The sequence below is a fragment of the Falco biarmicus genome, chromosome 14, assembly GCF_023638135.1.
Source record: "Falco biarmicus isolate bFalBia1 chromosome 14, bFalBia1.pri, whole genome shotgun sequence".
Lineage (NCBI taxonomy): Eukaryota > Metazoa > Chordata > Aves > Falconiformes > Falconidae > Falco > Falco biarmicus.
Genome location: NC_079301.1, coordinates 15004972 through 15029723, shown reverse-complemented (window position 1 = coordinate 15029723; position 24752 = coordinate 15004972). Strand labels below are relative to the sequence as shown.

At 38.4% G+C, this 24752-nt stretch overlaps 1 protein-coding gene across 4 annotated transcripts in view; it reads right to left on the bottom strand.

Annotated features, from left to right (window-relative positions):
- MTMR1 (myotubularin related protein 1) overlaps positions 1–24416 on the bottom strand; it is a 39211-nt gene extending 14795 nt beyond the window's left edge. The window contains exons 1-14 of one of the 4 annotated variants that reach the window (XM_056359909.1): positions 24128–24416; positions 21370–21475; positions 16432–16482; positions 15005–15080; positions 14016–14110; positions 13695–13802; positions 13189–13290; positions 12392–12475; positions 11590–11739; positions 10614–10802; positions 9927–10112; positions 6547–6753; positions 5644–5736; positions 576–689 (exon numbers count right to left, since the gene is read on the bottom strand). In XM_056359909.1, the coding sequence (XP_056215884.1) occupies positions 576–689; positions 5644–5736; positions 6547–6753; positions 9927–10112; positions 10614–10802; positions 11590–11739; positions 12392–12475; positions 13189–13290; positions 13695–13802; positions 14016–14110; positions 15005–15080; positions 16432–16482; positions 21370–21475; positions 24128–24258 (1692 nt within the window). In that variant the 5' untranslated portion in view covers positions 24259–24416. Of the gene's footprint in view, positions 1–575; positions 690–5643; positions 5737–6546; positions 6754–9926; positions 10113–10613; positions 10803–11589; positions 11740–12391; positions 12476–13188; positions 13291–13694; positions 13803–14015; positions 14111–15004; positions 15081–16431; positions 16483–18684; positions 18712–21369; positions 21476–24127 lie in introns of all 4 variants that reach the window. The other 3 variants (XM_056359907.1, XM_056359906.1, XM_056359908.1) reach the window with 3 other exon arrangements.
- Positions 24417–24752: the final 336 nt, after the last annotated feature.

Below are 24752 nucleotides of genomic sequence, written 5' to 3'. Positions count from 1 at the left end.
AAGCTAAATATGGCAAAGAATTGTTATTTGCTTTCCAAAATATAAAGTATTAAAAACAGTAAAGCAAAAAGTAAGCAAAAGTGTACTTGGAATATGAACAAACTTCCCCCTCCTCCTCCCAGCTCAAAAGTATTTCATTGAATTCTAACTTCATTCATTTAGGTATTTTAAGTTTCCATAGTCTTCAACTGTAAACTTAATCTAATTATGTTCTAAAGTGACCTGCAAAGTCATCCATAAGAGTTCCTTTGGAAATAGTGAAAGAAATGCTAATGTAATTTGACAATGATTATTTAAAATTGTATACGTTGGCTAGAAATATCTGAAAGAGGACTGTCTAAAACCCTCAAACCCCTGAACAGATAATAACTAAAGAGAAATAAGTGCGCTCTCATTTAACAGCACAGCATTCAGCATGTATTTCTCATACCATGAAATTTCATTCTTGCATTGCCTTTTAAGACTACGTCACAAATGTATCCAAAACCACATCTCAGATGTTCTTACATCTTGCATTCTAAGTATTTTCATTTAAAATCAACAAATTAAGAATGTACATTACACTAATTATTTACCTCTTTTAATCTCTCTTTTTCACAGTTGCATAAGAAAGTCCCAAAAAGACAACTGTAAAGGTGATCCAGAATGGTGATCAAAAATAACTCATTGAATTCAAAGGCTGCAGGAAACTGAAAAAAAAAAAAAATTGATAAAATTACTTTAAGCTTTATTTTAAGCAGCGTAGAAAGGAAGAAACTCAGACATAAGAAATAACCAAAAGATTTAGATAAGATTTTTTTTTCTTATTTAGTGACTATTTTCAGGAAAACTCAACAATTTCAGTGGCTCCAATTGCAATAATACATTTCACCCACACAGTTCTTTATAAATACTCCTCAGAGACAAACCTTACAGTCATTATCCAACTATACTGGAATACATAGAAACATTAGCTAATGTGCAACTGGTGACACAAAGCAATCCACTTTAAAGAGCTCCAACAGTATTGTGTTCTAACCCACCCTAAACTGTCTTCAGCATATGCTTTATCTCCCTTGTTACAAGACAAGAAATAATTTGGGGGGGAGGAAGAAGATGATGACATTTAAGGGTTTTCCTATTCTAACATGCAAGGAATTGGAGAATAAAGACTACTGCACGTACAACGTGCTTAACATGTATTTAAAATGTTTCTTCACTTTCTACCCAAGTAAGTTTATTTGCCTCCATTTCACCTCTTGAGTTTACCATCAGCTATGTACAATAAGCCTTTAATCCCTCTGCTTCTATATTGGCAAGTAAATCCTGTACATCTGAAATGAAAGAACTGTTATTCCACTGAGCACCACCAGGTATTTTATTCATAAGCAGAGGTTACCTGGTACATTGTAGGAAAAAAGTTAGAAATTTGAAAACACTCAAAACGTTTAAGATATAACTTAATCTGTAGTGCTCGAAAAAACATAAAGGAAGAAATTAATGCAAACTGCATGGGCTGCTACCTATTCAGATGGAAAAGGTCCTTCTTAAATCAAATTTTATGATAGGACTACATATGGCAGCTGCTTGATGTGTCAAAATAACTTTGCCTTCAGTATGACAAGGGTATCACACAGATACGGAATGACAAACATTTAGGAGAAAAAAAAATTTAGAAGACTAAAGGAAAATTTAAAAAGTAGCATTTCCCTCATTACCATGAAAGAGAATGTTTTAACAAATGGAAACAAAATTTTTTCATTCCCACTAAAGGAGTAAATCTTTACAGAAACCCAAAAGGTAAAGTTATAGATTCATAAGGAGGAATTTCCTGCTGTATGGGGAAATCTCAAGTCAGTCTTTCAGATCTGAAAAAAACAGCAGACTAGTTTCTGAACACTGAACACCTTGGTATGAGTGACTCAAGAGCTACTTTAAAATAAAATAATAAAAAAAAGATGACAAGTATAGCTAGCAGGAATAACACAGCAGCTGGGACTGTGGATGAACTAGTGGGTCCAGAACTTCCTCTTCAGTGTCATCTGTGATTTATGAAAGGCAAATGTTTATTCATGTTGAAAGAGTTGAAAAACACACAATGGGTGTGCTTGTATTAAACCCAGAAAACCTAAGTTTTAAGCAATGTTCTTTTAAAAGATTGATTTAAGTCAAACATTGCAAAAACATTTTCTTTCCGAGTCTTCTCAAGCTAAGATATACCAACTTTCAATTGAAATTGCTGAGTATGAGAATTATCAGTATCATGGCTCACCAAATGAATGGGAGCCTTCCTTCTGACTCTGCTACGGGTTCCACACCGTTCAACAGCATGGCGCGCTCACACTGAGGCTTCCCTTTCAAATCACACGTTTGTTTTCAATCGCCTAGCCATTTGTTTTCATAAAACCTATAAGAACTTAAGATTATCAAATTCTCTTTTTCAGTCATGTTTGACAAGTTATCACTTACTTCTCTCTAGGAAATCATGCCAAAATTCAATTACCATACAATGATGTTAACAACACACTATGATTTTAAAGAAGTATGAACAGGACTTGGTAAGCAGGTGTGCCAAACCAAGTCAGGAGAAAATTCAGTGGATCTCAGACCTCAGTCTCCAGCCCAAAGCAGTAAACAGATACAGAGAGCGAAAATAATTTGCAAAGGATCAAAATGATATTTGGAAGTAACTTCGAAGACAAAGCCTCTCCTAAAGGGACTCTCTTTAACTGAAAGCACTTAATGAGCCTTGTCACATTAGGGTTCTGTGTTGTGACGAGTCCATACTAATCAGATGGATGCCGACATGGCCACTATTCCAATTCAGTGAAGCATATTCAAAATTCCATACATCAGTGGTTGCACTCCAACTAATTTATTAATAAGTGATAGCACTTTATTGAAACCCTGTCTTTGGATACAAGAGTGGTACTGTTGGAGCTGACATATCAAGACTGTAAAGCTTCTATTACTGCTGCTGAAAAATCACTGACCTAAAAATGCTTTCCTCTGTAGTTCCAAGCCCATTAGCGTCTGTTTGAAGATTCAGGTGGAAAAATTCCCCAAATGAAAATTTACTTCTTGTCAAGTCCACTAATTGTGAGAGAACACATGGGTCATTAAAATCTCCCACTTGACGCTGCTGGATTTGTTGGGGGTGGGGTGTGTGTGTGAAGGAGGTATTTAAAAGAAGAATTCTCTTGTTTAAGAAGTCTGATGATGCCAAGTGGCATCTGATTCAGCAACGTGCAAAATAAGCTTGCTTTTTAATCAATGAACTAATTTTTTGTACTACAGTAACATTTAAAGTTGAAACACTTTGCAGAACAGTTCTTATGGTTGTGGAATTGGACTGAATCAGGTTAGCTGAACACTAGATATCATAAAGAGTACAGAAGTCTGAAACCAGTGAAAAAATGCATCTCTGGCAACAGCTGACATCCAGTAACAAACAGGATACAACTTTCTACCAGTTTCAAACATACTTTTCTCCTAAGTGGGTACTGTGCATGAAAGGTAGAAAGCTGCCTGAGCTAACATGCTACATGCAAATTTTACAGTTTTCTTTCATTTTTAACAGGGCATCATGTCAGATCACATGTGGCTTTTCCAATTTGACATGTGCTATTCAAAATGACCAGATTTTACTAACAGAGGAGGGAAATCACTTTGCCATATGTTTTTTATTAAAAGCTGATATCAATGTACTTCTCTCAGGTTCTCTATTACTGTATTTGTATGTCATGAAGACCATAAAAAACAAGGGAAAACATAAGGCTGTGGAGGATTAAGTTTCATTGTCTGAAGCTATCCGGAAATTTGTATCTCAGTGGGAAGTTAGAGATTCTCTCACTGTATTAAGTCAACTGTTTTAAGAATGTAATCCTCAGAACCCGAAAGAGAAGATTTGCTTGCTTTGAGCCCATGCCCAAACCCCAGCCCTTACACCCTCCCGCAATCATTAACACTTATGGAAAATTTCACATATGTTTACCATGGATTCTAAAGCACGAAACTAGCACTGTTTTACTAGCAAGTGATCTATACAAGGATAAAATAGAATCCTGGTTTTCATAGGTCCCTGTAAAGGTAATCACCATCTTCACATCTATTCTCTAGGTGTTGAAGTCAACTAAAAAAGTAAAAATAAGTGGGCAAGAACTCTACAAGAATGACATTTTCAATTTTTTTCCTGCTGTAACATTAATGATTTTTCAATGCCACTGCTGTTCATGAATTTCAGAACAGGTTTTGAACAGATGTGGTACTGGCAAAATGTTTCATAGAATCTCCCATTCTCCCCTGCCCCCCATACCTCCCCCTCCCCTTTTTTTTTTTTGAAAACCAGAGGGAACTAAACTGTTTATAGCAATAAATAGGAGGCAGCAAGGGAGATCACAAAAATAGAAGAGGCTGCTCTCAATTAAGGATCTCCCCAGAGGACTTTCGTTCCTACCAGGTGTTTAGAACTGCTTCTCTTTGCTATTGTTATGAGCTTTCCTCTGAGAGAGGGGCAGAATTTTTCATTTATTTTCTCCAGCCATACTAAACTCCAGCCATTAATGCTGAAATATAGATACACAGAAAGAGAAAGTCTTCAAGGGACCCTGGACAAGGGCCCAGTATTAAAGTAGGAAACTTTCATACAGCACTGAAGATGACTGTTTTGAATACAAGTTTTGGAAACTGTGATACAAGTTTTCAAAAACCATGTGCAGAACAAGAATACTAAGGTAACAGATCTGGGAGTGCTAGCATCATATGGAACCAGGTTGCTACCCTCCTCTCTTTAAAGAAATCACATACTATACAGACTTCAGTATAACTGCTTTTGCTGTAAGAGCACAGATTTATGTCACGCTTCAAGGGGGTACGGGCTGGGGAGAAAGAGAGGGGAGAAGAAAAAAAAAGGGGTCGAACACTTCTAATTTATTTGCATTTAAATGCTTCATGTGGACAACTATTCCAGTAACCCCATTAAAGAACAGCAATATAAAAGCTCAGAAAACACTTACGTTTATGCTCAGGGAGGTATGAATAAGGAAAACGAAGGCTAAAGCCATTCTATAATTTAACATATTAAGAAAAAATTTGAGAATTTTAATGTTTTGATATCTTAAATATCACTAATTTCAAAGATCTCTCCTGATTCAGAGGCAAAAACAGTGTCAGAAGTAAGAAAACTTATCTGAGAATAGGTTTGTAAGTGCTGTCCTGTATTCATAATGATGCCAACATTAACTTACATTTCACATCTGAGACATACATAGAACCTCTCTGCCCCTCAGCTCACAATCAGCCTGGACTTTTGTTGTTTCTTAAGGACAATATAAATCCGTATGAACATTTACTCTACCACTGAATATGCAATGCAAACCATTTATCTCCTCAATAACTCCCATTTATGTGATCAGAGAATCCTTTGAAAGCCTGTTTTGAACAAAAAGGATTGCTGGTACTTTGGTTTCAAGTCAATACCACTACTCTAGGTCCTTCTATCTACTTTGAGCAAGAATTTTCCCTATGTGTGCATGGTGCAGCCACAGTGTGACCAACTTCAGGAAAACACACTACTGCTCTGTAAAGAAATGTGTTTTCCTACACAAATTACATTTCCAAGATAAAGACTGAGACCTCATAGAAATATACTCTTAAGCATCTTACCTGCTTTGTCATTTGCCAAACACAGTCAATGAACTGAAGGAAAATGGGAGATCTGTCTGCATCAGCATGATCATCATCTCCATGTCCTACTCGCTGAAAGTCAAAACAAACTTTTCATTTCAGGCTGGTGTATTTACAGTACCAACCTAACACTAAAGTTGAGTAATTCTTAAATTTATGTTCCAATGGTGAACAAGACAAGCAAATCCTCCATAATGCTAACCCGTACCTTTCAACTACTGAAATATTCACTTACATACATGCCTTTGCTGTTGAGCAGAGCTGAAAGCCACTTGGTCAACAAAGCTGTACCAGTTGTTTCCCCACCTTTCACTGCACAGCCATTTACTTCTACCAGTAGGTCAAACTGGTATATATTTACTAAGAGTGTACTGAAACGATGATTATTCCACATCCACCTCCCATAAATACATGTAATTTCTCCTAAACCATCTTAGAGTCACAGCCCACAAAATGTCATAATAATTTATGTCCTAATTCCCCACTAGCCCATGTGTTAAATAAACAATTCAACCTTAAATCAGAGTAATGGATCCAGCAATTTTACCTTCTAGACACCTTAATTGTTTTCCTTGTTTCTCCATTCACAAGATTATTAAAAATGAAGCAATGTGTTACAATCCCTCTTCCTCATAAAAAAGCCACGTGATTTTTTTAAACCATTATGTTCAAGCCACTTCATTCTTATTTACTTTATATTATACTTTACACATGGATTTCCTGTTAAAAATGAACAGGTGACAATTCTCTGACACACTCACACCATTAAAAGAAGGACACCAGAGACAGTAACTAAAGTGTAGCAGAGTACTGTGAGAAAACATGCAATTTGAAACAAAAGCCTTGAAGGTGACAAAGCATACACTAGATCTTTCAGCTTACCATTGCAAATCGGTGTCCAAAACTTATCCATTCTTTCTCTATAAGAACTTCAAACCCCTTGATAGTTCTGTAATAGCTGTCCAGCATAAGCATAGCTAGCGCAGTAAGCTGTGCAGTTCGATCCCAACCATCACTGCAATGAACCACTACAGATGTTTTACCAGATTCAATTTTATCTGCAATCCTTACTGCTCCAGCAAGAAGCATCTTAAATAAACAAAAAACCAAAATTAAATAAATGAGCATGTTAAATACTGACCAAAACACTAACCAAAAAAAGTTATAAATAACTCTTAAGGTTAATATATTTTAAAATTTCAGATTAATACATAATCATCTAGATGACATTGCTTTAAATTAGGGATTTCCAAATTATGGTTTGCATACTCCTAGAGGTACAAAAACTGTGTGCACTCTGTTGTCCAGGAAAGACTTGTTATGAGCTCTCCATTGTTGTAGCATATAGCAAAAGAAACTGGGAATTCCTTCTCTAAATTAAATCTGAAATTCTGTATCACAGTGAAAAGATACAAATACCGTAACCTATTCCAAAGGCTGAAGTTTCACTGTTTTCAAAGTTCATTTTCACAGTAATCAATCACTCAATCTTCCTCAGCTTTCAGTTCTCAACTACCAAGCTTAGAGAAAGGGATGAACCATCCAGATAATCTAAATCAAAACACAAGTCAAACAAACCCAGAAACCCCTGGCTGGCAGCTTGTGCTGACTTGTTGGTGCATGAAGCAAACACTGTATTCAGCCTGTGAGCAGACCATTAATAGTGTGCATTCAGAAACACGCCGGAGAGCATAGGATAGAGATGGCACAGGAATGAGATCACCTGTGTGAACTTGCTATTCCTCTCCCTGTCCATGCCCGCCCCTCCCCCTGCCCCCCCCCCCCCAAAAAAACCCCAAACCAACAAACCGACCACCTCTCTTGTTGTCTTAAGCCACTCTGAAGTTTTAAAAAAAACCTGAATAATCTCTCTCCTTTGAAGATCTGTCTGTGTAACATGACCTATCATGGCACTGAAAAATACGTAAAAAACACCCAACCACTAGAACAGGACCACAGGAGAAATTCCTATTCTGCATTCCAACATCAAAAAATGGAAACTTGCATAATATTGGCATTTCTTCCTTCCCTAGCAAGAAAAAACATCTTCTGGGAAGCAGGAGAGCCAGCGTCTACTGGAGAAGCTGTGCTCAAGACCAGTCTTCAAAGCTATTCCAAGAACCACGCTTTAGAGGCAACTTTCATTGGTTGTATCTTTCATTGATCATATCTTTTATAGCAAAACTAAAGGATGCCAGGATGGAAATATCAGGAAACAAAAGCTTATATGGGAGAATAGAGCTTGCAGTCTGAATTAGTGAATTGCCAATTACTTCAGTTACAAAAGCTCTACTGCACTAAAAAAAGTGCAAATACTAAAACAGTTTGGTCTTCAGTAAAAGCAGAAAACTGATCTATATAATGTACAGGTATGTGATAGCTTGCCCTGAATTGTCCTAAAGAGAACACAGATGCCTCTGAAGAAGTACAGCTGAAAATAAAAGGACAGAACAGATACAGGCAATAAGCAGAGAATGGGAGACAGAAAACAACAGTTACTATTAATTCAGTAAATATCTGTGGAGTAGGTGAAGCATTTTATTCTACTTTGGACTAAAGCCTTTAGCAAAGAGCTTCCTCCACACAATATTATTATTCTTTATAGATGTTTCAAAACTGAGCAACCATCACAGTATTTCAGTTGAGGCTCCTAATGAATAACTAACTGGCTTTGGATTGGTTTAGAAAAGGAGAATTGGTTTAAAAACAATTAATCACAAAAGTTCTACCCTGAAAGACAGAAAAAACCCTGGAAGGCATGAGGAAACATCCTGGGTGTGCAAAAAGCACCAAGTGACTCTACTCCTGTTGTTACTACTGTCTTGACACACACAGAATGTTCCTGGTGCCTCCCCAGACACTCCTGGACCATCCTCTATGGGTGCCCAGTGCTAGGAAGGTGAATTTCCAGCAATGCACTGCATTAAACTGTAACACAATCACACTGGTCTGAGTCCGGAAAACAGAAGATGCATTAAGAGTAAAGCTGCAGATTTGTTAATTGCTATTACAAGCCAAATCAAATAGGCAAGGAAGGTAAGCAATTCTCGTATGAAGGCACAGGGAGATATTATCAACACTGCTAACACAGTAGTGGCAGCTTTTAAGAAATCAGGCTGCAGTCCGTGCTGTCCCTACCATTAACATGAAGTATCATGTAAGGGACAGATTCATTAAGAATGTTACACGTGTCAACTTTCAATGAAATTGCAAATCGTTATGCCAGCGTCATATGGCCAACAGTGGTATCAAGGTTCACTTTTGACACCACCTAATCCCAGGAACCCCAATGAATTCAATGTCAAGGAAAGGTGACCACTGGTCCAAACAACTCCACTTTAAAAAACAGACTATAGTATTCATGGTCAGGTTGATTAAGAAAAGGTTTTCAGACACTCAGATTCCCAAAGCTGTCTGAAGTAGCCTAACTTCAAGAGAACAAGCAAATTAAACTGTTCCCAAAAGACTGTTAAATTTAATTCTTAATTTAGTGTTTGCTCCCTCTACTGGTTCTCCTGCAGCAGTTAGCAAGCACTAGTTAATAGCAGAGTAAAACTAATAACAATCCCAAACATGTTTTGCATGAGTGACATTTAAGCCAGTTGCTAATAAAACAAATTCCACTCCATCCATATTCATCATAAACAGGGGAGCGAATGCGGTAATGAAATAATCTATTCTAAAAGCATTTCAGAGGTTAGTGAAACAGACTGTAAACTTGAGTATGGTAGTGATTTATTTTAATATTATGTTAAATAATAGAGCAGATTATAGCCCAGTAGAGCACTGGCTATAAACAGCCCATGAAAATGTAGGTGCCCGACACAGGAAAACTAACATTGCATTGAAGGAGAGAAGGATGAGAAGGACTGCAGAATTTATAGTCAAGTCCTTTTGGCAGTTGTTCAAATAAAATCTGAAGTTCCCAGGGCATTCTTCCAAAAAAGCAGGGATAACCCTGGACTGCTCACAAACATTCCCCCTCAAGAAAATAAAACACTGTCCAACACCAAATACAATACTGTGCTATCAGGAATTAACTCGTTACCTACCAATACATAAATCTGGAAATACAAGTTGTTATGGAATGCTTAAAGTGCTATGTTCTGAGCAACCATTTAAAAACTAAGCTTTCTTACATGATTATCCTGATCAAAGCAACATGCTTAAATCTAGACACTATTTTAGTAATATTTTCAGAAATGCAAGTTAAAAACACGGTTCAGAAAAACAATTGATTTTTCATATCAAAAGTATTTTACCCTTATATATTCCAGCCAATGTGTGGAATCCACATTTGATAACCACCGAGTCTCATCAATAGTAGGATAAACTATTTCTTTAAGTTTACGCAGGGATTCTCTCATTACATGTATATTATGAATTTCCAGAAAGACCAGCTCTGCATTTGGGTAGGCACTTTCACTTTCATATCCTCCACCTTTTGCCTGTCATTCAAAAAGTAAAAACAGACAAAGAAAAGAACAATGTATAGGACTTCAGTATAAGGTTGAGCATTGTTTTGTTCAGGTTGCAGAGTTTTCTGAGAGAAAGGATTATTTTGGCAGTAATAAAATAATATTTTTGGCTTTTGTTTTTCTAAGATGCACTAGGGGTTTTATTTTAGGTGAAAGAAATTCTAATTGTAATAGGCTACATTTGATAATACATCCACATACCTTCTCCTTTTTACTACCGAAACCTTTGGTCTTCTGTGGGCTTTACTGCATCTCATTTCTCAGCTATGTCTTCATGCTGCCCTCAGCTCCTGCCAGCCTTTCCAAAACGCTACAAGCAACTTGCTTTCGTTCCCATGACCTCTTTAGAGACCCTGTTTTCTCTCTTTTCAACATCAAGTTCCCCTCATCTTCATCTCTTACTCAATTTGTAATTGTAATGTAATTGTAATAAAGCTAGAACTACCAATGCTAGTTATGATACCAACCTACCTTGTTTGTATCTGCAACACTATTCTGTCTGGCATCAAAGATGATAAGTTTATGTGACTGAGCATTGGCATCCATTATTGTCTGCAAATATTTTTCATCTTCTTTGCAGCGCTTATCATTTGGGCCTACCGATGGCTGACTGCATCGTGTTATTGTTGCTTGGCTCTCAGGATGAATCCAGGATAACACCTGGAATAAAATAAAATTATTTTAGCTTACCATACTACTATAAAAGCAGCAGGTCAGGGTACAATTAGACAACTGCATTGCCTACATGATATTTCCTGGCAAATCAACAAATGCAAATTTAAGGACAAGCTGATGCAAAACCATACTGACAGCACACTAGCACTGGTCATCCCAAATCTACGCTTGAAATACGAAGTGACTCTAAACATCTTGGCTTTTACTTCTAAGAAAAATTAAGCCTGCTGCTGCATCTTACTAATTAGGAAAAAAAGTGAAGGAAGAAAAACTGCTTTCATGTGGAAGTCCACAGAACTCTAAACTACATTGCTAAGCAGATCTAGAGCATGGAAACTGTCACCACCTAACATGCTTAAAGGGGGGGTTCTTATGCTACCTGCAAAACTTGTCTATTCTCAAGAAAACTGCTATGGCTGTAACACATTCCACACCAAATTAGAATCAGAACGCAAGCTAATATGTGAATTAGCATCAAATATCATTGTGGCTTGCAAGTGTTAACTCCAAACAAAAATTAATTACATGGCAAAATAACCAAGTAGTTAAGACTTACATTTAAGTTGCTCTCTTCAGTTCTAAACACATCAAGCCTAATTCTTCTTTCTTTGCCTTCCCCTTCCCCCCACACGACACCACCACCCCTCCCACCCCTTTCAGGAAGGAAGCTGGCCCACTTACTGAAAAAAAGAAGCCTAAAAGAACTGTGCTAATTTCTCATAAGCTACAAATTTTTAGGGCACTTACATCTACTTGTAAAAGTTTCACTTACTGGAACTCTGCCTTTTGCTCTAAACGCTGCCACTTTTGAGAGGTCATCATCCTTTACACTGGTTGGCACAACAAGAATAGCAGGGTATGTATCACAAAGCTCATAGGTGCTGTTAATTTTGGATATTTTCCAACTCTCATTGGGCAAGCCCTGTACGAAAGCAAAACATTTTTGTATTTTTCAGGTCAGACCTTTACACATCTGAGTCTGGGGCAATGAAAATTTTATATGCTATGTACTTTAAAAAAAAAAAGTATGCCCACATTTTTCTTTTAAATAAGCTATAAACTTTAGGTCTTCATATGGAACCGTAGTCAAAATACTGGAAATCGTTCCTGCTTATTATCTTTAAAAATGATATGCAAAATAACCATTTGAATAGGCTACATAGGTAAAAAGTGATCATACAATGAAATAAAAATATTTTTGCAACTAGGAAACTGTAGATTTATGACAAACTATGGTTACCCTTCTGTTTAATGCTGCTTATTCAAAACAAAATTTTTATAAAGCTTGTACTTTCTAGAAACAGCACTTGGCAAAAATGTGGATTTAAGAATGAATGTTAAGGTAGACCAGTTTGCTCAAGTACTCAGCACCTGCTATCTCCAACAATTTTAGTAAGTAGTCAACACTCTCAAAATCAGGCCACTTGCATTTTGTTATCTAAACATGAGATCTAGACAGTCTCTGTACGTAGCTAGAGCTGAAAATCTTGAGTTTTAATATTTTTCTCCTGTTTAAATGGCTTTGGGGGAGATGGAGAAAAAAATAATGCACCAAGTATACTTCTATAACTTACCTGCCTCTTATATTCTGCCATTGGATCATACACTTTCCAGCCATTAACAGCAAATTTTTCTTTATAGCTGAATGCAAAAAGAGGCTAAAGGCAACAAAGCAAAGGCATAAATTACTGTGATGGGTTGTACGCACAATAAGCTCCAAAACAGCAAACCTTCTAATATTTCAAATGTAACACTTCTAAAACTCTAACAACAGACATAAAACCTTCAGTCAAGACTGACCAACACTGTGCTAGGAAGAAAATGAAAGACTGTTTCCTCCTTCAAGTACATGCTATGGAATTAACAAAATCAAGATAGGAAATGCTCAGAGCGAGCTGAAGTTAATTGGCTGTGATCATACAATGCATCAATGGCAAAGCCAGGATAAGGAAATTTTTCTCCTACCTCCCAACCAGTTCCTTACCCACACATGCAAATGAAATAGCATTCTGCAACTAAGTAATAATAAGACTAATTGTACCTATTTGTTGTTTAGACAAAACTTCCAGACTGAATTACCTAACGCAGAAAATAAGAGTCAATAGATACACATTTTTTATCAGTCATGTTAGGCAAATCTAGATCTCAAGGTTATGTACAAATTAACTACCTTCACCAATAGCAGGCGATAGTGTAATGTTCTACAAATTAATGCAAAAAGGAAACAGGGTCAGAGTATCTTGCCTGCTCTGTAACAGATTTTATGAATCAATATTTCAATGTTTGTTATACAGCCCTTGTATTTCCCCACCTACACTTTCCAAAAAACAAGGAGAGCCAGTGACAGCCTTCTCTACATCTTAAGACTTACCAGATCATTAGAAACAGGAAATGCACGTGTTACAAGGTTTTCAAAAATCTCCAGTCTGTTCTGCTCTTCCTGTTTATAGGCCAGCCGCAAATTTCTCATATCCTGTCAAAAATAAGTTACACTATTTTACACTGTGATAAATAAATAAAAAGCAGTTATAAGACATTTGATTGAAGGCATATATGTAGCACTAAGTCACTGATACCACCTAACCCATGTTAGAACCGAGTTCTGTAAGTGTTAGCATTATATGACTAGGATCATCATCAGAGTTGCTAGATATAAAAATAGCCACTCTTCCTTTGAATTCACTCCTGAGACAAAAGGCAGAAGTGTTTAAGGCTACAAGTATCATAAGAGGAATTGAAATATATTACGTATAAGAAGTAGTGTTCAAATACAGGGAACTGATCAGACAGAAAAACAGCACATGTGCATGCAGATTCCCCTTACAGAAAAATGAAATGAAAATACTTCAATATGAGTAAATTTCTACCATGCCATACCTTGCAAACTATTTCTAAACCACAGGAGTTGTCTCCATGGCTCTGTACTCCAATTTTTTCAACTCTACTTATGACTCCAAGGGGAACATCAATAACAAAAGGTGGATCCTGAAATTTGTATATAAAACAAATGAATTTTGTTACATTAGGAGGAACACAAAGTGGTATTATTCATGTACGTTTCATAAGAGTCAAGTACAATTCCTGTTTAATAGACTGCTGTGAAACATACTTCACTTACACCAAAACTGTCACTTTCTGAAATCTACTTCAGCATCATTCCCACCTGAAACAATATGCAGATAGATAGCGAAGTCTTACCCTTTCAACACTTTTGATATACATTCTGAAGTCCGTCACAGTTAGTGTACCACTGACTGCTCCCATAAATGGACAGATATACATAACATCTTTAGCTGGAAAACAGACCAATTAAAGCTTTGTTTTACTATTATAGACATTTGTTCCATAAAAATCTATTGCCATTTAAAAACTGTAAGATTTATGCAGTTCCGTAAGATTTTGCTGCGTGACCTCGACAGGAAAGCCTACCGCTGTCAGAACTGAAAGAGCTGTCTTTATCTCAACAATGAAAACAATCAAACTCCTCAGTCCCACTGCTGCTCAGCAACTACTGAGCAACTGCGGCTGAGCTCAGCTAGCATGGGCTGCAGTAAGGGCAGGCAGGTAACAAAGCATCCTGCTGGTATTTAGCTGCAGGCAGCTCTGCTCCCTGCCCTGCAGCGTAAAGCACCCACACTCAGCTCACAGAAGAGCAGCCAAATGGGAGAATCACTGCATGTATATGCAACTGACCTCCAAGTAATTCAGCTATATGCCCCTATCTTCATTTTCACTTTTATTTGAAAGAGCTAGTATTCTTTTCTAGCCAAGTACTGTGCTGCTAATGCAGTGCTTGCTGTCACAGGCCAAAGCGAAATAAATCTCATGAAGTTATGGAAAACTTAGTTTCCAGTTCTTAATCTTCTTTGCTACTACAATTTGGAAGCTTTTGAATCTATGAAGTATCCTTGGCATGCCCAAGCAGAAATACAACAGTACACCTATGTGGAATATATTAGCTCTTGAAAAATGTATTTATCTATATGAAGCAAGTCATCCTCTGGACATGATTTCTCTTTCCTACATTTGGATTTACAAGACAAAGAAAAGAAATCCACATGAGATCAGCTAATCTAAACTGGCATTACATAAAAACAACAAAAGTCAAAAGGAAATAATATTCTGTTTTTAAATAAATAAACAAGTGCTTTAATAGTATTCAGTGTAGTACTCAATAGTATGCTTACCAATAACTTTGATTGATTCTCCAGGAAGAAGTGGAGCCTCTTCCATCTGGGCTAGTTTGTTTCCATCCCGCAGTGCCTGGCAGAAATCCAAACCCATGAGTAAATCTCACTTTCCAGCTGTACCACATCGATACATTTTGATGCAAAGTGCTTTTACTACCAGATAACTCGAACACAAGAAGTGTATCTTTTTTTACAAGGCACAACTGTATTAAACAGTACCATGGTAAAAACAAAAACACAACACAAAATTTGGTATTATAAATATTACACAGACGTACGTGTTAGTAACATGTTAGTAACAAAGCATTTATGCAACAATTAGTTTCACATGCTAGCTACACATAGCATACAAATATATGAGTAAGATCAGCCCAGATTTGCAATTAACAATTTGTTAGTCTTTTGCTAAATGCAGGTATTATTTTTGGTATTTTATATACTTGAGAACGCTTCAAAGCTCATATTATTTTTTTTAATATTCTTAATGTTGTTTATTTAATATTTGAGTATTTTCACCTGAGAGAATTATATGGCAGAAGTTTTAACATTTTAACTTTGTATTTTTGATAGCAAGAAGTCAGAAGCACCTCACGATGCTCTGTTTTAATCAATACCCTCCTGAGAGTGGCACAGGATATGGAAGAGGTCCATTATAGGAATTTTGGATCCAGAAGGTCAGATTGAGAATGAAGTAATAACGAAATACAGAAGAACAATTAGCTATTTTAAAATAAGGGCTAGTTCCATAAATTTTCATTGAGGTAACTGGCTTGATTCCTGAATGATACAAGATTGATCCTTTGGGTCCTTCACTAGCAGCTAAGATCTACAATGTACTAAGATTTTAATTAAGAATAAAAGGGTCTGTGGGATTTTAAGGACCATGTGAGAAAGTGATCTCTCTCAGGTCAAAATGATAAGATATTATGGTTTCAATTTTTTTACATCCTGAAGTGAGAATAAATATTATGGGCTATGTTACAGTAAACAAATAACTCTTCCCTTGTATGACAGCTCTGATCCACATACAAATAATTGGTAGGATCTGCCTGCCTCCAAACAAACTACTCTAAGCCCTCATTAATAAATTCTAGAGATATTTAAACTGATCTGTGGCTTTATGTTTTCTTGGAAACTAACAGAATTTTATATTTAGCACCCCATCACAGAAGATGATGTGTAGAGAATTAGCCAATACTTACAAACTTAGGAGGACAATGTGTTCTGCTTACATGCAGTACCACCTTTTAGACTACATGACAGTACACAAAACCCCTACCTAGCAAATAACCAGTTAACACATGAAATACCTTCGGTGGATTCTCTTGCCTGAGGAATATAAGATTTGTATGTACTGTACAAGTACTAATATGTAGTACCTTGCTACACAGTTAAAAAATAAAAGATGAGTAAAAACTTGCCACCTGATCAGGTTCTGCTTCAGAATGATAGCCATTGTGTCCATCCTGAATCTCCTGCATTGCATGAGGCAGCAGTAGGGCAAGAGAGAAGTAACAGGAAAAAACATGCAGACAAGAGGTGAAAGGACAGAACCTTTTCTTTTTCGTTTCCCTTTTTATTTCTTTCCTTAAAAAGACAGCACATACTTTAACTTCAGTTTAGCTATACAAAATCTTCCATTTCTGGTACAAACTACATTCCACAGAAAGGAATCCAAGCTATCCAAGGATTAGCACTATCCTTTTATTGTTATTTGGTACAACACAAAATGAAAAATTTACTCCCTTTTTCACAAAAGAGTAAGTGCTGGTAGATAAGAACATAAAAGTATGTACTGTCTTCTAAGACAAACAACCTTATAGTGAAGAAAAATGAATTTGAAGTATGCCACATGCTTATCAATAGAAGAAATTGAGTACAGCTTGCAATGGCAGCATTAGGGGACAACTCATGCAATCTTCCACAGAAAAAATAGGTCGACATAAAATAGAAGTATCTAGACAACCTAAAAAATGCTTTACTGTGTAAAACTTTTTAATTGAACTTTTCAGTTCTATGGTTTCACACATTTCTCCAGCAACTTCCTTTTCAACAATTGTTGCTGGAAACCTAGCCAGTAACTTTACAGAACCTAAAATAACTCCTCACAGCAAAATCTGCAAACAATTCACATCTCTATGTTAATTTATTTCTGCATAATATTGGCAGCAAATCCTGAATATTAATTAAATCGCTTTAATAAACAGAAGGTTCCTATGCACTCCAGAGAGAAGTACAATTGCCATAGGTCATACGAAGTAACTGTTTTAATACGTCTAGCCAAAAGTGTTCTCCCATCTTCTTTCTTTATTAACTGCAGAGAAGTTGTGTTCATGGCAGTCTATTATTCCCCATTCACATATCGAACTTCTCACTTGATAGACTGTTAAACCAGCCTCAGTCTAAATTTACAAATGTTTGCTAAAGTCAGTTTTCCTTTCTACAACATTTCTACAGATCTCTCAAAAAAACTTTGAAGAAGGACTTAGATATAATTTGAACTCTACAAGAGTTTAAAAAGTTATAATTAATTTTAAAAAATCCTTTAAAATTATAAAGGACTCCTAACATTTACGTATTGGTGAAATTCTAAATAGAAATTACTTAAATTTCAGACCATAAAAATGTTGTTTCTGAAACTAAAGCAAAGTAGATATTGTGATCTCTGGGAAGAAAACCAGAAGGACAACCAGCAAATACACCAAAAGATTTTAAATAAACACAGGAGAGAGAGGCACAGCAGATCATTCAAAGATCAAAGACTTTACACAGAACTATGAAAAACCAAATGAAAACAATTTTTGTTACTCAACCCTGACCAATTATTTCAAGAGCTATCTATTAAAAAATAAATAAATCATCAAGTTGTGGATTTGTATGATTGGAATAAACACATCATTTTCAAATACGTAAACAACAGATGAGAAAAAGAAATCATTCAGACTTCATCTCTTGGTTTGAGGCTGAACAAGAGGTCTTTGTCTGAATAGAAGTGTTAGACACATTTCATGAACGATGTCAGAACACTATCCAGATCATTTCTCACTCCATAAATGTTACTAAGAGAGAGGGACAAGAAAACAAAGCACGTCCTTTTTATATCTCCAATGAACAATGGGCAAGACCTAGTCTCGAAATTATCATTAAAAAGATGCAGGTCATTGCACTAGTGTCTTAACTTCAAATCTAACTTTCAGTCCTATTACAGGGTGGTAACAATTAAGGTAAAACATGTACAAAGGCAAGCATGAACTGGTATCTTATTTAGATAGGATAGACAAAGATGTACCGCTTTTATCACTAATATTCTTTAGCACAGATAACACGTTAGAGCTGCTAATACAGTACTCTGTAGTCCGAAGCATGTAAGCCTCAGTTGCAAGCATCCATTTTGTCAAAATTAATGTAATAAAACTGAAGTTAGTATTGCACATTCATAACATAATTTAAAAATACTGCTCCTTACACACTGACTTTTATTGCTCACAAAAACATTGTAATGTATATAAAGCATTTCTATGGCAAAGAAGCTGTTGCACTGCATAGCAAAATGGTCTGACTGGTTCATAAAAACCATTAATGAAGTAAAGAAGAATGCTTGACACACCAAGATCTCACACAGCACAAATGACAAACAGGTAGGAGGCCGTTTTACTGCTAGCCAAAGGTAATCTTACCCGTATAACAACAGGCCTCCTGTACACCTGTCAGTTAAAATATAAAATGTTATCCAACAAAATACACGATTTGATTTGTTAAAGATATTATATCTTACTTCATCAGATTTTCCGAAGAACTCTACTTCCAAACATTTTAATTATAGCCAGATTTTGAAAGAACAAAACAAAACTATGCAGATCTGGCAGCTCTCATTTGCAGAATCGTTTTGGTCTAAGAGCAATCTAACTCCTTCATTTTAGCATGTAACAAATGCCAAACTCTTGTGAAACATTCATTCCTGATCACCCTTTTATCCTTACAATGTGCTATTGTGAAAAGAGAAGAAAGAGCCTGGCAATCCTTCCAGGTGGAACAATAAGCCTGCAATAACACCCATGAAGTGTAACCACCATATCTTTTAGATTTACATGGCAAAACAAGAACAACTCTTCTCAACTTATTTCTGAAGGTGTCTATACTCAGCTACTATAACCTAAGCAATTTTCGTTTATATTCATTCAAGAATACTCTCCAGGCAGAGAGTATGTCAGAGAAGACAATACACAGCAGAGTTCAAACTCAGAGTGAGATGATGTTGCTGTAGGGTTTAGCGAGCTCCAGTTTTGACCATTTATTTCATCTGCAGCCCCTTTGCTACCATTTGATTCCCCCCTTCCCTAAACTACATTCTGGTAAGGTAAGTTACAGAGAGTAACATGACTAATACCATTAGGTACAAGAATTGATATATTTACCTGTTTTTGCAAACATATAGAATGAAACATTAAAAGGATGGAAAAAAGAATAAAGCAGTGAGCTCCAGGTAAATCCAGCAGAAAGCAACAGAACTGCCTGACCAGTTCCAGAAGAACACACGCACACGGCCCTACCTGAAGTTTCTGGGTAGTTGTAAGACAGTCTCTAAATGCAGCAATTCCAGGTAACCAAAGGTAACGAAGACCCACAAAACTGATCAGCATGCATCAAAAGGGAAAGATGTCTCAAAGACTGAGTTATAAATGGGCATTACCTTTTTACATGTGAATTCCATAGTAATAATGAATAAACTCAGCCCGTTAGTGGTACTGACTAAGCAAATAATCGCACCGATGGAATTCTGCAGAAGCTAAGTGCAAAGGACACCCTCTCCTAAAGCATAGACACCACTTCACAAGATACTGGTCCTGAATGTAACTAAAGATATTCTAGGATTAAAAATTCCATGATGTTATACACAAACATGGGATTTCAAATCACAGCAATGCAATGATGCCAAATACAATTTATACACAAAAAATTCTGAATACCACCAGGCTTAAACTTTTTTCTTTCATTTCTATAAAGCAGAGAATGAAGTAGGATTTTAATTAGGCCTTAAAAGACTAATGCCTGTTAAATAATATTCAAGATGACTTTGGTAAAGAGAAGGCGGTTATTTAGAGTTAAAATGTGCTCTTTACTCCAGAGGAATGCGTTCTAACTCAGAGATAAATTGAACACCAAGCTTACACTTGGATTTTACTAAAATGAAGTCCTTGATCTACAGGGCAAACACAACATCGACAGCTGTAATGCAAGGTTTCCCACAATGTTTTATCAAAGATGTTAGCCTTGACCTGAGGTAAGCATTTGCAATTCTGCTGCCACAGTACGGAAGAGCTATACTTTTTTATGAGTATAAGCTGCTGACTGTGCCAATAGTGTGGAATTCTGTGAGGTGAATTTTTAAGTAGACTACGGTCAAAAACATTTTGTGGATTCATCTTCAGGCTTGGGCTGAATCTTACCTGCTGTTGCAGAACCTAAAATAAACTGTTTCTGGACAACAAACCTTTCAATCACAGAACATATTAGAAAATACTTTACAATCTAGATTAAAAAGATAAAATCTTCTTTTGGCCATTCTACATGAAGACCATGAAACTGTTTCATATCTAGGAAGAAAAAAAGATCTAGGTAGCAGCAGCCTGGGTTTCTTAAAGGGACTTGAAACACAGGTGACTTCTGTCAATTTGTAAGAGAAGGAAAACTGCATATGCTGCACTCTTGATAGCTGAGTTGGCTGGCTGCATATAGGAAATGGCAAATGGGCATGAAAGAATAAATGCAAAAAGCACAAAGGAGCCTATCAAGTAAATTATACTGTGCAATCATTACCTTAGTGACAAAAATGTTGCTGGGAGGGAACGAAAAAGGTGATTTTTGTTGTTTGTCTGATGTTAAATTCTCTGTTTCTGGTGAACCCCATGAAAAATGATAGTCACTTGTGTTCTTTGCATGGCAACAAAGACACATGCATTTATTTTTTGTGAAATCTGGAGCTCAATTCTGTACTCTGACAAACGCATGAAACAATTTCAACCTGTAACTATTAATCTACTTTACCAATTTTTTTTAATGTAGCAATCAAAAGAAAAGAGAACTCACTTTTGGCATCTGATTCAAAACATTGACTACATTGACTTTTAGCTTTCCTTTCACCTCTTAATTTTTATTCTGTAGACTTCAATGCCACTATTCTAAATGTAGAGGAAAACACAAAGCAGATTCAAGAGACTTCTACGCATAATGAGATGCTTCTAGTCCCAAAACATTCAGCGATCACTTAAGTACTTAGCACCTGATAATCAAGGCAGCAAGGACTTTCCCGATCATTCACTCTTTTACCTTAAACAAATCAATGCATTCATCAAGTCACTTACCCTGTAGTCTCTGGACACACCTTCTGATGGGACAGACCCTGAAATCTGACTAGAAATGGTTGCAGCTATCAGCTGTTTACACCATTCCACATGGGATCCAGTTGGGCTACAAAAACAGAACAATGCAAATTCTTTACATGTAATTCAAAATGTATATTGAGAATAGCTTAGCAACTGAGCACATCCAGAAAAAAAGACCATAAATGATCACTAACATCATAAAAACTAGCTTGTTTTGTGGAAGAATGCAACTATTTTGCTGACCAACTTAGGGAAAAGAAATTTACTAGATCTTATCAGAGGTGTAGAGCTGCTGGTAGCTTAAAAAAAGCTCACAGCCCTAGAAACTTACAAAAATGCTCATTTCCTTATCCAGTGCATTTTTTTTCTTAAAGCCATCCATGGAATGAATTTGGTCAAGTAACAAGACGCCTTACACTTTCCTTATTACTTCCTGATTATTCAGTAATCAAACTTTAATTACTCTATGCTAGAATTTAAAAATTTAAACTGTGCTAGTCTTGTATTCTATATTAATATTAAATTAAGAAAACACATGTTTTCTAAAGGGTAACTTCTAGTTAGCCGTATTTTTTCCCTATTCATAAAATAATCACTGAATAATCTTCAGGATGGTCCTTCCCACACCACAGCAAGGAACTCTGCAGTGTGGGGTGTTTATAAGAACCCTAAAGGCAAAGCATCTGAACAGTAGACTTGCACCAAATCCCGGCTGATGTACGGCCACTTCACTAGTGCTGGTTACAAATAATGTAGTATTGAGAGCGAGAAGCAATTACAGTTTGTTGCCAGCTACTCTGAAGTGCCCTAGGTCTGCCTCAGAACGTGTGGTGTCTGACAAAAGACTGGGAATGCCAGAGGGAACTGTTCCCTGGGTGCCACAGCAGGCGCAATTGATGCCTTAGATAACTGCCATTTCTTCAGATGGTTTAGTTGGGCTCTTCTACGCATTTAATGCCTATTCAGAAGTTAAATACAGGAACAAAATCTTAAATTATTTTTTAAAATTCATTCACAAACTAGCTTTGAATTCTGTAAGCATCCCATAATATTGACGTTAATGACTATATATACATACCCCGCACCCAACAGGTGCACCATAACTTGGACATTACAAGGGTGGGATGGCATAAGATGGAAAATTATGACTTAATTAGAGGCCTTTCTTTACACCGACTCTGCTAGTACAGGTAGATATAAGGTGCAGATGTATGCAAGAACTTTGTACCTGAAATGAAAGCTCTTTCAGAACTTTTCTGATAGGTTTCAGTACCTTTCTCCCCACTTGCAAAATTCTATACAGTACTAGATCACAAAACATCATTTTGCAACTAAAACACATCTATGTTATTCCTGCCCGAACAATGAAGATAACTCTCAAATTAGTGCTGAACTTGTGTCCAGATTCACTTAGCAGAAGTTTTCACTTAAGTTTTGCAAAAGGGTACATGAGCTAAACCCTGCAGTAATCCTTTTCTGAATCTCATTTATTTCTCCTTCTCTCACATCTTTCTGATTTCTAGCGTATCTCCTTAGGGTTTGCCAAAGTTTGTTTCCAAATAAGCATTTACTTGTTAATTAAGAAAAGTATTTATTTTTCTATAGCTTATCTTCACTAGGAATCGCTATATCAACAAAGTTAGCAGCGAGGAAAACATCTGAATGGAGGCCCATCTCCTACGATCAGCATCTCGAGATGTATCTCTGTACTGCACGATGCTGATATTACCAATGTGACTTATCACCAGCTGACAAGCAGGACACACAGCACTACATGCCTCTGCGTTCTGTCTCATCTGAGGTTATGCACATTAGTGTAGCCTGGTACAATTGTACTGGCAAATTCATAAACTATATGACAATGGACATCATAACTTTTCCAGGGCAGAACAAGATGAGAAAAAAGACAAGACATTAAGATAAGAAAGAGCATTAATAAGGAATACAAAATGTAAGCTTTAGTGATAAAAAACAGATGTTTGACTTCCACCTTCAGCAGAACTATGTAAACTGCCAGGTTTCTCCTAACAGGAAAGAGGGAGAATCAGGAGACCAGAACCTGGCACTGATTAAACAGTCTTTTTTCTTTCTTTTTCTTCCGGACGAAACTTCCATTAGCATCTACTCCTTCTCTAAAGATTTGTAAATTCCACTCCGAGGTCTGCCTCCAGCTGGAAACTTCTGCAGGAAAGGATTCCTGTGCCAGGGCCGGCGAGCGGGATGCGCCAGGGCCGGGCCTCCAGCTCCCGCACCCCGGCCCGGCCCGAGGCTGCCCCAGAGCACAGCGGCGGTGGGGCAGGCACACCCCGGCAGGCGACACCCAGGCTTGCAGGGAAACAAAACAAAAAAGCCTCCAAAACCCCCACGGGAATAAAGACTTAAATTCCGAGCGCAGCCTCACTGGAGTTTGCCGAGAGGCTTGGCGCTGCCGAGGAGCGCGGCGCGGTGCCCCGCCGGCAGCCCCAGCCCTCGCCGGGCCGCTGACGCGAGCGATGAGAAGCACCGAACCGCAAGCAGGAAACTTGGGCGACGGTCGGTTCCCTCGCCGAGGAAAATCTGTCGCCAGCCGGCGCGGTTACGCGGCAATCAGCTCCCGGATTGCAGCCCGGCGGGCCCCGCTCCCGCCGCCGGGGGTGCCCGCCGCCCCCTCCCGCCGCCCGGCCCCGCGGGGAGGGCAGGCCGCGGCGCTCCCGCCGAGCGCGGGAACCGGCGGAGCCCCCTCGCCCGCCCCGCTCACCTGTCCAGAGTCTCCGTGCTGGCCTGACGCGACCCTGCCCCCGCCGCCGCGGCGCCCCCCGCCCGCACGGCTCGCCTGCTCACACCGCCGCCCTCCACCGCCGGCCCGGCCGCCGCGGCCGCCCGCTCCATGTTTCCGGCCGCCTGCGGGACTCGCTGCGCCCGCCGGGATGGCGGCCTCCCGCCCCTCCGCGGCGCGGCCCCCCGCCCCCGGCCCGGCCCTGCCGCCTCAGCCCGGCCCGCTCGGGCCCCGGCGGCGGCCGAGAGCTGTCACCTGGCGGCGGGGCTTACCCACAGGCCTCCGCGCCGCCGCGAGGGCGGGCAGCGGCCCCACGCGGCGGGGGAAGGCCCGGCCGCTGCCGCCCTCCGCGGGGCTCGGCGGGGCGGGCAGGGCCTGCGGGCCCCGGGGGCACGGAGGCGGCCTCGGCCGTCACAGAAAGGCGCCGACACCTCCGGGGTCCCACGGAAAGGCCTGTCAGAGGCGGTGGTTTACACCAGACGCCTTTATTAGCTCGTTTTCCCTTCAGACAGGCACAGGGCAGGCGGCCGCCGGGCGCTCACTGCGCCCCGCAGGCTCCCGGCGGTGCCCAAGGAGGGTGGCCGGCCCTGGGGCTCCGGTCAGTTAT